Below are 14,129 nucleotides of genomic sequence, written 5' to 3'. Positions count from 1 at the left end.
CCGCACGAACCTGCCGAGTCAGGAAGGAGAGGGGAGGTTTCTCATCACCTTGGACTTGTGTTGTCTCACACAGGCGGCAGTTTCCATTACGATGTTCCCTGAACCCAGGAGTCCCTTTTCAGTTTGTATGGTTTCGTTGCCAACGGTCGGGGGAGGCTTGCTTCGCTGTGTGCGCACATTGCCGACTTATTAATTACAGTGCAATCAGATCTGGTCTCTGACGTACCGTTTGAAACTGTTGCACTTTTCATCCAAAACATAGCCAGTGTTTACTCTGTTGCATTCTGGTTTCTAACACTTGTTACTTCAAAGGTGGTAGTTTAGTGCTTCAGTTGTATCCTTACTAATCGTTGTCTTCCTGATCCGTTTCTTCCATCATGATCACAGTTTTCTTTCCTGTAACTGCCACATTTTGCAAGCAATCTAACCACCTTGATTAAACTTTCATGGTACATTTTTTTCCATATTTTTATTTTCATTCTTTCTATATGGTTTTGTTGAAGATGTTTCCCTTGTAAAGAGTAACATTGAAGTGACTTTATTTTTCAGTCCAATCTAAGTATCTCTGGGGTTGGCGGGGAAGGGGTGGGTTTAGCCTGTAACATTGGTGATTCCCAGGAACTCTCTACGTCTCCTCCTCATGTGTTTTCTGTTTCCATCTTTTTCTCTTTGTTGTTTTCCCTTTTTCCAGATTTATGTTGGACGAGTTTCCTTCCTTCTCCTAGTCTGGGAGTTATGTATTTTTATGCTTTTGGGAGTTCTTAAATTTTAAAACAGCTCATTAGCTCGGCCATTTTCTAACAGAGGCAGAGAGTTCCCGTATCTGCCGACTGCTCACCTGCCCTCAGCCCCGTTGTTCCGCTGCGGTCTGCGGTCTGTGGTCCACGGGAAGGGGCTGCATCAGAGGCAGCATCAGAAGGACAGGCAGGCGGACACGGGGCGGTGACAAGGGGCCAAGGAGCTGAAGAAATGTTTCAATAACTCCATCTACTCCCCGCTGACATCCGATTGGTTTTATCAGATTCTAAACTCAGTCACCAAGATATTGACTAAAAACTGCTGACTCCCCGTCGGCACGCATTTTCATTCGGCTCCGTCTGCACAGGCAGCCACCAGTCCCTGGTCCGACCCAGAACGCGCCCGAAGTGCGGGGGCCCAGAGTGCTGGCGTCTCAAACACGCTGAGACGGAAAGTAAAACACAGCCAGTTTTATTGGTCAGGAAACTCATCACAATGCTTTGGTCCTAAACTCCTTTTACATCTAGAAACCCAGTGACCTCTATTTTTTCTTTTTCTTACTGGTGATGGTCTTGGATTGGACCATCACCGTGTCCTCTTTAGGGGGACTCGGTGTCAGATGCAAGGACGTGGCTTCCACCGGCTCCTTGATCACGGTGATGTGGACCTCATAGTCTTGTCTTTTGGGCTCTTCCTTTCTCAAGCTATTCAGCCTAACACGAGAAGCAAACAGAAGGAGGTATTTTTTTTCTTTGCAATTTCAAAGCCACTATTTATGCCCTGTGGTGTAAAGTAGTCTAAACCTAGATGGCAGTTTACAGTTTTGTGTACAGAACTGATCTGCTTTTGTTCACAAAAATTAGGTTACTGTCACGTTGCCCGGAATGCAGTGATACCACGTCTCGACCTTATCTACAGTGACTCGTGAACCACTTTTCTCTTGGCAGCTGGCAGCTAGTAAGTAGCCTTTGAAAATCCTTCTGAGTCTTTTTCCTTAAGTCCAGTTTAGTACTTTCTTCAACAGAGCGGCAGGCTCGAGGAACACTTCACAGAAAGCAGGCGTTTGCACGCGGGACCAACAGGTCTGCATGGCTTTGAGCCCAGACAGCGGTTCTGGAAAGGTAAGTGTGCAGCCCTTACTAGGTGCTCACGGAGCACCAGTCGTTCTTTTAGATGCTTTACAAGCAGTAGCTCCCTTCATCCTCACCGCCGGCCTATGGGGTGCTACCTCCAGCTTACAGATGAGGAAACCGAGGCACACAGTGGCACCCCTTGCCCAAGGACACCCAAGCGTTAAACGGAGGGGCTGGGATTTGAACCCAGGCCATGTAGATCTGTAGTCTGACTCCCAGACACTCCGTCACATTGCCTTTTCATGGGAACCTTGTGATGCAGGCGTCACTACCATCGTGGACGACAGGAGAGAACGGGTGCCCCCCAGGCAGGACTCCTCCCGGTAGCCGTGGGTTCTGGCCCCCCGTGAGGACGGGCCGCCCTTAGGCAGCTGTGTGCTCTCAGTGAAAGCACTTGGTCCTGAGGCTGCGGGCAGCTCCAGGAGACAGGAGGGAAGGGCCCCGCGAGCCCGTGTGCGCGCAAGGCGGGGAGCATGCGTTACCTTCTCTCCACGCTGTCCACCGTTTCTCCGTTCCTGTCCAAGGCCATGAGCTGGGCCTTGTTCTCTCTCACTTTCCCCTGGAGGGTCTCTTCGCGCCTGTGAGCCGGGAAGAGTGCGTTGACGAAAAAGCAGCACACACAGCTGGCCCACGCATGGAGCTTTGCGGCCTGCTCGTCCTCGGGGCTTGCTTGCTTCTCTGGAAGGAAGTTTCGTTTCAGCGCATGCCCTCACGGCTCTGCAGCAGCCCTGGAGCCTGGGCGCCCGCCCTGCCCCTGCCTGCGGTGGGCCCCCGGCCCCTGTGGCGTGGGGGTGCTGCGCTCCCAGGCACCCGGGAGCCGGGGGACTGCACAGTGCTCACAGCCTGCCTGGAGCAGGGCGGACGCCACCGGGCCTCAGCCACACCTGTTAGCTTTTCCTTCGAGTCTCCTGGTACCTGTGCTTTTTTCTAAATAGCTTCCATTTTTTGGTTTTTTAAATTAAAATTTTAAGCCCTGGCTGGCGTAGCTCAGTGAATTGAGCACGGGCTGCGAACCAAAGCATCGCAGGTTCGATTCCCAGCCAGGGCACATGCCTGGGTTGCAGGCCACGGCCCCCAGCAACCGCACATTGATGTTTCTCTCTCTCTCTCTCTCCCTCCCTTCTCTCTCTAAAAATAAATAAATAAAATCTTAAAAAAATAAAATTTTAGAAAATTTACAACACTTCCCATGTCTCAGGGGAAAAAAAGACCTCTTGGCATTTGCACAAATTGTCTTTTTAATTTTTATTTATTTATTTTTAGAGAGGGGGCAAGGAGGGAGAAAGAGAGGGAGAGGAGCATCAGCGTGTGAGAGATGCATCCATTGGTTGCCTCTCGCACGCCCCGGAGTGGGGACCCGGCCCGCAACCCAGACTGGGAATAGAACCGGCGGCCTTTTGGTTCTCAGGCTGGCGCTCACTGCACCGAGCCACACCAGCCAGGCCTGCCTGCACTGTCTTTAAAGGTGGCACTGTCACCTTTAAAAATAAGAGGGTTTTAACTCTGAATTGAGCAAGAAAATAATTACTGACTTGTGAAATGAGCCGGACAAAGACAGACAGACACCGTATCATCTCGCCTGTATGTAGAATCTTGGCAGTGTCAGAAAAACAGGTCAGATTTGCGGTTCCCGAAGGCAGGGGGTGGGGGAGGGCCAAGTGGATGGGGACGGCCACACGGCACAAACTGCGTTTTATTGGACAAGCAAGCGGTAGGCGGCATGATGACGGCCGGGACCCGGCCGCGCGGCCTGTCTACGTGAAAGTCGCTGGGAGTGTAAATCTTCCGAGTTCTCATCACAAGGAAAACGTTTTTCTTTTGTTTTCTGGGGTGATTGTGGTAATCACTTCAAATCTTAAGCCAAATCATAATGTCCACCTTAAACTTGTGCAGCATAGTGTAAGTCAACTATATCTGAATAAAACTGGGAAAAATGCAAAAACAAACAAACAAGACTCAGACAGACCGGGCCTTGAAAGTGAACTCTGTCGAGCAGGAGGCAGAACTGGAAGCAGCAGTATCAGCCTAAACATACACACGTGTGACAGCTATGTATTTCCCATACACTTTACATAATTTATAAGAAACAGTTTGCCAAACTTAAAGTTCTGTAATTATAGGACTCACCATTTTGAGGTAAATAAAAGGTTAGTGCTTTCCCTGCAGATAGAAAATTAATTTTGGTAATTCTATCATCACTTAGAGACTTCTTGAAATTGCCCTTTTACATGGAAAAAAAAAACATAAAGCAAAATATTATTTCTGCATCATTACGGACTAAAACAAAGTTTCTACATTTTAATAATTCGAAGATTGTTAATGAGACCATTCTCTTGACTATTTTTAACCTGCATAAAGTGTTGACATTCATACTACTAACAAAACGAGTAACGCGGCAGCACTGTATCTACTGCGAACCTCCCCTCAAGAAACCGAAGACTTGAAAAAGTACTTTTTACACAGTTAACTTCCATCCATATATGGATGGATTTAATCACCACATACACGCTGTTTGCACCCACATTCCTGTGCCCAGCTAGATCTTGCCCTTGAACTCCGCACTTGTGTATCCAGCTGTGCCACTTGCTGTCGCCCTTGGATGACATGTCCTAGTATGTCCAAAACCAACCCCTTAATTCTGCCCCCACCTCCGCTCCCCCACCCCAGCCTCCCCCTCCACGGTGAATGGCGATTCCGTCCTTCCCAATCCTTCCGACCGACCAGGCTGGGGACCCGGCCCCCGTCTTTGCTGTCGCTGTGCCCCTCTCTGTGCGGCCTTGGCACCACCTCCAGACAACTCCAAAAGCCAGAATGCTGACTGGTTTGTCAGCGGTGACCCTCTGCTCGCTGCTGCTCCGCTCCTGCTCCGCCCCTGCTCTGCCGCTGCTCCGCCCCGGCCACCACCAGAGTGCGCCCACTGCCTCCAACCTTTGCACAGAGCAGTCCTCTCCCGGCTAATGACCGGCTGCACCCATTCCCGCAGGCACACTCGGACCGCCCCACCCTGTCAACCAAACCCACAGGGCAAATCTGGAGCCAAACTGCCAGCACGGGACCCCCCCAGCTCTACTACCTGCTAGTTCTGCAACGGTGGGCAAGGGTCTTAACCTTTCCCAGCCGCAGTTCCCACCAGAGACAGAGACAGGACCTACGACTGCATGACACCGGGTAAACCCCACATGGGAGTTCGCGGTTCTGTGTCCACCTGTGACCACCTCCTCTCTTCACCCAAAGGAACAGTCCACAGGAGGACAGGCTGTGCGTTTGCTGCTAGGTCCCCAGCACAGGGAAGAGCACTCATCACACAGTAGGCGCACAACAGTGGTCGGAAGTACAACCACGTAGTGTCGAGGTGGCGCGTGGTGGATACGAACCTCTGTCGCCTCGATTTCGCCGAGGTCAAGCGAGAACCCTAACCTCCCCGAGGACGACTTGATGCTGCCAAAGTGCACGTCGGACTCCTGGCTCGTTTCTAGACTCAGACTCCTCCTGTTCTGGGGTTCAGAGCAAGGACAGGCCGTGAGACGGGAGACTGTTTCCATGGAGACACACACACTCACACAATCTTAATGAAGTATCCTCCACAATTAACATAAAATGTACCATTTGATGAATGTCAACATGTCTACACCTGTGAAACCATCACCGTGGTCCGACAGTGACGTGCCCGTCATCCTGAAAGCCGCCTGTGCCCCGCAGGGACCCCTCCTCCCCTCCTCCAGCAGCCACTGCTCACCTGCCATCACTGCAGGTTACTCTGCACTTTCTAGGGATGTGATGTAATTGTATATAATCACAACAGCATGCACCCTTTCTTGCTGGGCTGCTCCCCCCAGCATGATTATTTTGGTGTATGCGTGTTGCATGTGTCGTGAATTATTTCACTGCCGGCTCATGCACCATTGTATGACTACAGTGCGGTCTGTTTATCTCGACGGACATCTGAAATGCCACGCTGACACCCAGAAGTGACGCTGATCAGATGGTGACTGGGGACCAACCCAGACCGGAATGTTCACGCTCGGTCACTGGAGCCTGTGGCGACGCCGTCCATAGAATCACCTCCCTCAGAGCGGCGTCCCAACCCAGGCTGCAGCCCGGGACCAGGCTCCCAGGTGACCTGGAGGAGACATGCCTGTCGCACGGGTGAGCCACGAGGAGCTGAAGTTGAACAGGAAGCTGCCAGGCCACGCGGACCCCAAGGCACAGCCCAGGGATTCACGGCACGAGTCTCTGCTTAGACTGGAGTACAAGGCTCCTGTGTGAGCAGCTCGGAAGTGTCTCGCAGCTCCGGGGTTCCGCTGTCCCCCACCATCCCCCTGTAGCTCCAGTGGCTCAAAAATCGGAAATGCTCCAAGCCCACTAGCCTGACACCCCCACTCTGGACAGGTGTGTCTCAGTTGGTTCCAGCACTGAAGCCTGCAGTGGATTCCTGCCCCTGCCCCCGAGCTCCCTTGCCCCCCTGCCCACCCAGGTCTCACTGCGAGCCCTAGTGTCCAGTCTGGCGAGCAGGCCCCCTTCTCAGGGGCCCATCCAGCACCTCCTGCACACTCAGGAGCTGCCCCTCAGCATCTTCGCTCTGGGTCACGTTTTCCACCCTTGCAAGCACTAGATCACGCGATGAAACACTTCATAACAAAACAGCGCGGGTGTTCCGGGCCTCGGGCCCCCGCCCCACCGTGTTTGTGGCACTCTGACCTTCGTTCTCCCATTGTGGCCAAGGGTCTGCTTCCTGGGTTGTGACCAGGAAGCACATTTTCTCTAACTTAGGAAAAACAAAATATGAAAAAGAAGACTTGAATTATTTCCTGAAGGGTTACGAAAGCTCAGGGTAATTCTGAGGACTGTTTAACCATTCCAGAGTAAAACCACTCCCTGCTCTAAATTCTAACATACTACTCGTTACCTTATTTGTTGCCATACAAGTGCTTCCGTATTTGCTTTCGGGGAAATTGTCGTTTGGAGAACTCAAACAGGATCTAGTCATCTGGTCGGTAACATAGATGAAGGCGAAGCTTAAGAGAGCTTCAAAGAATTCCAGGAAAACCAGCTGCAACAGAGGGAGCGACAGGGTCTCCCTCACCCTCGCGCACCCCGAGGTCTACCAGAGCCACGTGCGGTGTTCCTGTCTGTCCTCTGGAGAAGACCCCACTCACTGCGTGAGGACGGCGCACACACACCCGTCTGCGTTTAAAAGACCTATTATGACATACGTTCTGTCATCACACTTGTGAGTCCTTGCTTCTATTTTTGACAGACGTATTTTATATTAGTTAATGGACAACAATCATTTTCGAAAGTGCTTCCTTCTCTCTGGAACAACTAGAGAAGTGGCACCTGGACACCAAGCGGCCAGTGCAAGTGCTCACCCACAGGGCGGCTGTCCCCTGCGCCCCCCCGTGGTCCCCACTTGCAGGCCCGCGGAGCAGGCGTGTGGGTGGGGCGGGCGGGCTGGCTGGCTCGGACTTGGATCGTCTACCTGTCACGTCTACGGGTCCTGAGCTGGAACGGGCCCCCCAGGCGGACCGGAGGCTCCAGGCTGGCCTCTGCCTGCTGCTGGGGAAGACCTGAGCTGCTCGCAGCACCAGGGTCCCCAGTCTGACGGTGTGCTGAGCCCCGCCCAGAGGTGGGCCTGGCTGGCTGGAAGATGGGACCCTTGCCCGCTGCAGGAAATGCTAACAGTGAAAGGCCCTTACACCTAGTTCTTGGAGGAGGAGGGCAGTTAGTATCTCTGGGTATGTGACATGTACGCCACAGAACGCAGACACGTATGTATTGCATTGCTAAGTATCCATGAACTTGCACGGCAGGTTTATGTTCTCTTGACTTTGTTCATCATTTCCTGACATCTGAGGTGTTCTTTTTAATACTAATCTCTAATCTCCTGACACAATCTAGGGGATGTGCGTGCATACACACACTCGTGCACATATATAGTTTTTTGTGTTGGGATTAGAATTCTTTTCAATCAAATCTCGGTCTTGGTACCCAAAGAAAAACAAACAGTCTGGACTGGATCTATACCATTTGCGTCAGCTCTTCACAGACCTCAAGTTCCAAGTTGCTGTCAATTCCGTCACACATGAAAGGATTGTCCTCTGCGATGACCTCCACAAATCTGGTTGCTGTTAATTCTTTACTTAACATTCTAAAGTTCTGTAAAAGAAACATCCAGTCAAACCGTAATGGCCTCTCATTTCAAACAGCTATGTATTTTTAATGTCCACTTATATCAATACAACACTTTAAGAAAATGTACCAGAAACGACTATCTTAAAAAGGGATGATTTTGTAAAGCATTCTGGATTGACATTGCAAGTTACCTCTCTTCTCCTAACCTAACCCTTCAGAAGCACCAGGAAAGGTTTTCTGAGAGGTCTGATCCCAGGACAGAGGCAACGGGAAAGCAGACGATCCGGACGTGAGAGGCCAGCCCGGCTCTGAGCGGGCAAGGGCTGGACCGGGGACTGGGCAGACCCCAGGCAGGCGGGAGGCGAGCCGGGCCGCCGCAGGGAAGGCAGGAGGGCGAGGCACCTCTGAAAGTCGTGCTGCGGGTGGGGCTGAATGCAGAAGGCTCCCTGAAAGCCTAGCCAGAGACCGAAGGCGTGCTCTGAGACACTGAACCACAGGGCACCTGGCCTGGAAGACACTCGGTCCCCCTACGGCCCCAGTGCTGCTGAAACAAGGGTCGGGCGACAGAGCCTCCTGGAAACTCCTCCCTCCACACTGGCCTCCCCCCGCACCTTCTCAGAACTGAAAACCAGGCTCAGGTCTCCCAGAGGTTAGGAGAAACCCTCTCTTGCAACATGGAACATTCGAGAAAAGACATCAATGCTGAGGGAGTTGGCTCAGAGAAGGGGAGCAGCGGGACAGCTTCCTGGCCTGGTCACCCACGGATGTAATCTAGTCTTTGACAAGTGCCACTCAGCCACGAAGGGCTCCCAGTACGCCACACTCCCGAGTATGAGTGCACAGCCAGAGTTCAGCACACGCTACAGGCCAAGCCTTACAACAGCCAGAGAACAAAACCAGCAGGGAAGACACAGAAGCTTCTCGCGTACACAACACTTGAATTTCTTAAAGCCCTCCACCCCGCTGGCATTCCACTCTTTTGGTCTGAGCACCTGCCTTCCCGCAAGCACAAACCAAAAGCAGCATGAAACAAAACCCACCAGTCCTCAGTGTGAGAACAGTGTATGCATGAGGTGTTTTCACCATTTTCCAAACTGGAACTTTTCAAAACCCTTTTTCTGAGGAAGGATGCTTTCTTAACACGGCATTCACCCTCCACCCCTCCCTTCGAAGGCAAGGTCTGCTCAGTGCAGACAGCGGCCCTGCCCCACGGACCCCCCCCACCACCGTTCCACCTCCCCACCCCCCCCACCCCCGTGGGCAGGCAGTGGTGGGCACTCCGGTCCCCATCCTCCCGTCCCTGCCGCCACCGGCGGAGGCGCTCCCTTCCGCCCACAGAGACCCGGCAGACACTCGGCAGCCCTGAGAGCTCACCCCACACCCTCCCCTCCTTCTGCGTGTCATCACTCGCCCATCTCACCCTGCATTACAACCAAAATGCCCGTGAGCGATGGCGAGCCAGTGTCGGCCAGAGCGCTCACCCGCAGCATCCAGAGGAAGTGTCTCGCCTTCATGGTGAGCTCGTGGGGCGGCGCGGGGTGCGGCCGGCAGTACGCCTTGTACACCTCCCAGGTCAGGTCGACGTAATTCATCGCGTACAGCGTCTGCTGCTGCTCGCTGAACAGCAGGCCTGCAAATGCCGCAGACAGCGCCCGTTCAGAACACGACCGCGTGTTGTACTTTGAAAAAGCGGCGCTCCAGGGAATCCAGTGGTGGTGTACCTACCGTTTACATGGCAGGCATTGGGGTGGATGTTCTCGGTCATCAGTTTCGTGAAGCACAGAAACAGCGAGGGGCTCCGATTTCTGCAATTAAAAAGATGCTGCCATCAGCCCTCCCTCCAGCAGGGGCTGTAATTCCCCTCCTAGAGTGGGCGGTGGGGGGGGGGGGCTCGGTAACTGGCCTCTAACAAGCAGAGCGTAGAAAGGGAAAAACACTGCAGAGAGTGGAGAGGACACAGCCCCGCTGACACCACTGTAACCGGGTCGTCAAGGTTAACGTCACCGGTAATGAGACGGACCGACGTCGCACAGGCTGACGGGAGTGGGGGGAAGGGCAGCTCACCTCCCTGGTATCCTTGCCCTAACCCATACGCTCAGGGTCATGACGGGAAAGCACTGGCAGACCAAAATCGAGGGACATTTTACGGAACAACTGACCGATGTTCTTCCAAAGTGTCAAGGCTGTAAAGGACAAAATCTGAGAAACGATCACGGGTGGCAGGGGACTATGACAGGACAGCTTCACGCCACGTGGGATCCTGGTTTAGATACTGGGACAGGAAAGGGACATTGGTGGGAAGACTGGGGACATCGTAACAAAGCCTGCAATTTACTTAAAGGTACGGCAGCTACAGTGGTCCCTTCACTTCGGTAAGTGTGCCTTGGTTCTGCAGGGCGTTCCTCGGGGAAGCGGTGAAAGGTGCGTGCATCTGCTTTGCTCTGAGAGAGGCAGGAAGCTCTGGCCTGAGGACAAGCTGGTTGTGACTGTTTCTGAATGAAGCCCCGGGAGCTCCCTGTGGGGCTGGAACCCTGCAGGTTCCCATGTTTAAGCTGCAATCTTCGCGGTTTTGTGGCGAATACTTTTGTCCCTGGTCCTTCAGTTCTCGAGTGTGTAAAAATCACCGTGAATGCCCAAGAACAGAGGACAGATGTGACCGCAGTGACAGCTGGTGCTGCCCGCACCCACCGACGGGGCCCGGGAGTGGTACTTACTGGTATTCTCTGTGATGAATGTGGTGAGCCAGCTGCACGAGGTAACTCAGAAATGTCCTCAGAAGGATTTTTGTAAACGGAGAATGAATTTCCTCAACTGGTATGTCATTGTTGGCTAAAATGAGAAAATTGGAAAGGATGCCTAGTATTTTCTAGCCCCTTCTATTTGACTTGCTCCTGGAGGGGTGCATCCTTTGGATGTTAACCATCCGAAGATCTGGATACTGGTGCGTATTTCCGAGAGCTGAGTGCTCTTCTTCCTAGAGAACACTCTCGACCGTACATCCGCATCCACTTAAAAGTCAAGTCCCACTCGGAAGACCTTCATCCGGTCACGCTATGAGAACTTGACAGGTCCCGTGTCTCGACACTTTTCCAAGTCTTCTGACCTACAGTTTGGTTAGTGCTGATAATTCTAAATAAATGCTAAGTCTACGTCAAACACTTACATTTGAAGTAAAGAGGTGTTTATTCTAGCACCTTATTTTTCAAGGAGGTGACCTGAGGCTCTCAGTCCTGCTTCCCAGAATTCAGCTCAAAGGGGTAAAGCCTTCAAGGTTGTTAGATTTATTGCATGAACTTTCTAATCAGAGATCAAGCCCAAGCCCAAGGCTATCTAAAGCTTTTCTAGGCTGTTCCAAGCCCTCCCCAGCCCTCTCCGCTTCTGACATGACAGTTCGGCATGATTCCACGACAGGTCAGGGCCGGAGAGTAAATACGAGACTCCGAGCTTTGTGGACTGGCTTCCGTCACAGCCACTCAGCTCTGGGGTCTGCGGGCAGAATCAGCCAGAGAAAGGCGTGCACAAATGGACATGGCTGTGTCCCAATAAAACTTTATTTACAAGAACAGGCCCGGGGCCCTGCTTTGCTGACCCCAGCTGTAGATGGTCTCGGTGTTGCTATTAGTCACGAGACTGCCTCCTCACGTGCGTCTGCAGCCCCTCACGAGAAGCCCCTGTGCTGATTCCCGCAACACCTCTCCTGGCCTCTGCCTTCACTCCCTCAGCATTTCCCGACTGCTTTCGTGGCGACATCGCGGTGCATTTCTCTTTGAGCCAACAGGTGTGAAGGCCCTGGAATACTCACCACTTAACACCCTGTCCATGTCAGCAAGAGTGATTTTATGGTGGTGAAATTTACAATCCTTCAGAAACCTCCAGAAATGAAGCTTTGTCATCAGGAAGGTGTTATCCAGGGAGCGGTCACATCCTAGGCTGCTATAGAAGCTATAGATTCTTCTTAATTCTGTAATATTTCTTAAGACAGCATACTCGACCTGAGAAGAGAAAGCCGTGCGTATCTTACCTTACCCAGTAAGAACAAAAGCAAAAGGAACACCTGTTTTCTGAATTAAACAGATAAAGAGCAAGTGGTGCGCACATACAGTGGAATAGGACTCAGCCATAAAAAAGAATGAGACCTCGCCATCGGCAACAACTTGGGTGGACCTAGAGGGTACCGTGCTGAGTGAAATTAGACAGAGAAAGACAAGTACCCTATGATTTCACTTAATATGTGGAATCTAAAAAAATAAACAGAACAGAAACAGACTCCCAGACACAGAAAACATTTTAATGCTTGCCACGTTGCAGGGTGCATCAAGGGAGGAGGCGAAGAGGTGAAGGGATTAAGAAGTACAAACCGGTAGTCACAGAACAGTCATGGGGACGTAAGTACAGCATAGGGGATACAGTCGCTAATAGTGTTATAACTATGGTGCCACTGCATTAGGTGATTCATCAGGTGACCACGTCCTAAGTTATACAAACATCTAATCACTGGATTGTACACCTGAAACTAATATAATATTGTATGTCAACTGTCATTGAAAAATATATTATGTGTCAAAAGTATTCAAGCCTAAAATACAAATTTATAACAGCACAAAAGGCTTTTACCTGCTTCCGTTCCTCTGCTTGGTCTTTCTCAGGGTACATCCGTAGCAACAAACGCAGGTCCAGCTCAATGCTCGAGCCCAGCACTGGATTACTTCCACTGCCATCAAGCTTTCTGATGATTTCTAGCAAATGAAGGCAAAGACAGGGCGTCATTGTGAAGAGCAATGTTGAAATTTTTTCAGTGTCATACCAAAACAATCTTCCGCACAAGTGTGATACAAGAGTAGTATTCCAAACAACCGACTAAGGAAGCAGCTGCTCATGGGAAACTTCTGTTTTCTGACACATTAGATGTATTTTGATGAGCGGGTACCACGGAAAACAGAGATTCACTAACTTTCAAGCGGCAGGTGCACACTCCCTACCGGCACTGGAAGGTCCTCGGAACTGGCTCCCGAGGGCAGAGTCGGCACACAGGTCTGGGTCATCCGTCAATTCATCCTCGGTGTCTGCAAACTTCGCTATGTGGTCGTTGTAAAACAGGCCAGTATACACACACCCGTTCTTGAAAGTTAAGCGGCCCTGCAGATAAAAATGTAACTTGTAAGTGTAGAAAAAATTTTCTTAGAAAACCACTGGTAAATGTACATAAAAATCTTTCTCAAGAGTTTGTAGTATTTTTGTTTAAGACATGCACTTACTCCACACATCATCCAGTTCCTTGACCCTTACGTTGCTGCGTAAACCCTCTGCCTCCTCCTGATTCTCCTTCCTTCCCCACTCCTCTCTTCTTGCTGTATCTGCCTCACGACCTCTGCCCACCTGTAAGCACCCCTCAGCCACAGAATGTCTTATTAAACTACGCTAATGACCACCAGAGTGCCCGTCACAGAAAAGTCTTGATATTTGTCAAAATCTCTTGACACTTGTTGAGCCCAGGCTAACGGTCAGTCTGACCCAGAGGTGGGTAAATGACCCAATTCAACTCAGTGAAACTCAAGACATTTGTAGGAAGCTTTTTGAAAAAGTTTCTGCCCTGGCTGGTGTGGTTCAGTGGATTGAGTGCTGGCCTGCAAACCAGGGGGGTCGCTGGTTCAACTCCTGGTCAGGGCACATGCCTGGGTTGCAGGCCAGGTCCCCAGAAGTGGGTACACAAGAGGCAACCACACACTGATGTTTCTCTCCCTCTCTTCCCCTCGCTCTAAAAATAAATAAATAAAATCTTTAAGAAAAAAAAAAACATTTTCTGCTCTTCTACTTAAGTGTGGAATATGGATGTGAAGTCAGGAGCCACAGCAGCCATCCTGCAATCATGAAGCAAGGGCAGTGTAAGGGTGAGGCTGACATGGTGGGAGACTCCATGGATAGACGGAGGAGAAACCTGGCTTCACTGAGTTGCTGAATCAAGCCAACACAGAAGCCCACGTTATTTTTTATCATTTATAGAAGATTAAGCTAGATTTTCTATTACTTAGAATGAAAACCATCCTAACACACCCCCCCCACACAAGCACATACAACACAAACTAATTAAATAACCTCTAAATGTACCTGAAATTGATGATTTGGTGG

At 51.1% G+C, this 14,129-nt stretch overlaps 1 protein-coding gene across 7 annotated transcripts in view; it reads right to left on the bottom strand.

Moving 5' to 3' along the window:
• Positions 1-14,129, bottom strand: part of LOC123806777 (radial spoke head 10 homolog B-like) — a 32,105-nt gene that overhangs the window by 8,994 nt on the left and 8,982 nt on the right. Inside the window, exons 8-19 of one of the 7 annotated variants that reach the window (XM_045820079.1) lie at positions 12,983-13,139; positions 12,618-12,739; positions 11,806-11,995; positions 10,718-10,832; positions 9,729-9,808; positions 9,485-9,633; positions 7,896-8,027; positions 6,778-6,921; positions 5,246-5,365; positions 3,999-4,092; positions 2,354-2,549; positions 1,145-1,451 (exon numbers count right to left, since the gene is read on the bottom strand). In XM_045820079.1, coding sequence (XP_045676035.1) covers positions 1,280-1,451; positions 2,354-2,549; positions 3,999-4,092; positions 5,246-5,365; positions 6,778-6,921; positions 7,896-8,027; positions 9,485-9,633; positions 9,729-9,808; positions 10,718-10,832; positions 11,806-11,995; positions 12,618-12,739; positions 12,983-13,139 — 1,671 coding nt within the window. In that variant the 3' untranslated portion in view covers positions 1,145-1,279. Of the gene's footprint in view, positions 1-1,144; positions 1,852-2,353; positions 2,550-3,998; positions 4,093-5,245; positions 5,366-6,777; positions 6,922-7,895; positions 8,028-9,484; positions 9,634-9,728; positions 9,809-10,717; positions 10,833-11,805; positions 11,996-12,617; positions 12,740-12,982; positions 13,140-14,129 lie in introns of those variants that run through there. The other 6 variants (XM_045820087.1, XM_045820096.1, XM_045820105.1 and 3 more) reach the window with 6 other exon arrangements.

This window comes from Phyllostomus hastatus, unplaced genomic scaffold (assembly GCF_019186645.2).
Source record: "Phyllostomus hastatus isolate PE091 unplaced genomic scaffold, TTU_PhHast_1.1 phas_contig_150, whole genome shotgun sequence".
Lineage (NCBI taxonomy): Eukaryota > Metazoa > Chordata > Mammalia > Chiroptera > Phyllostomidae > Phyllostomus > Phyllostomus hastatus.
The sequence above is the reverse complement of the archived record's forward strand: the minus strand, read 5'-3'. Positions and strand labels throughout refer to the sequence as shown.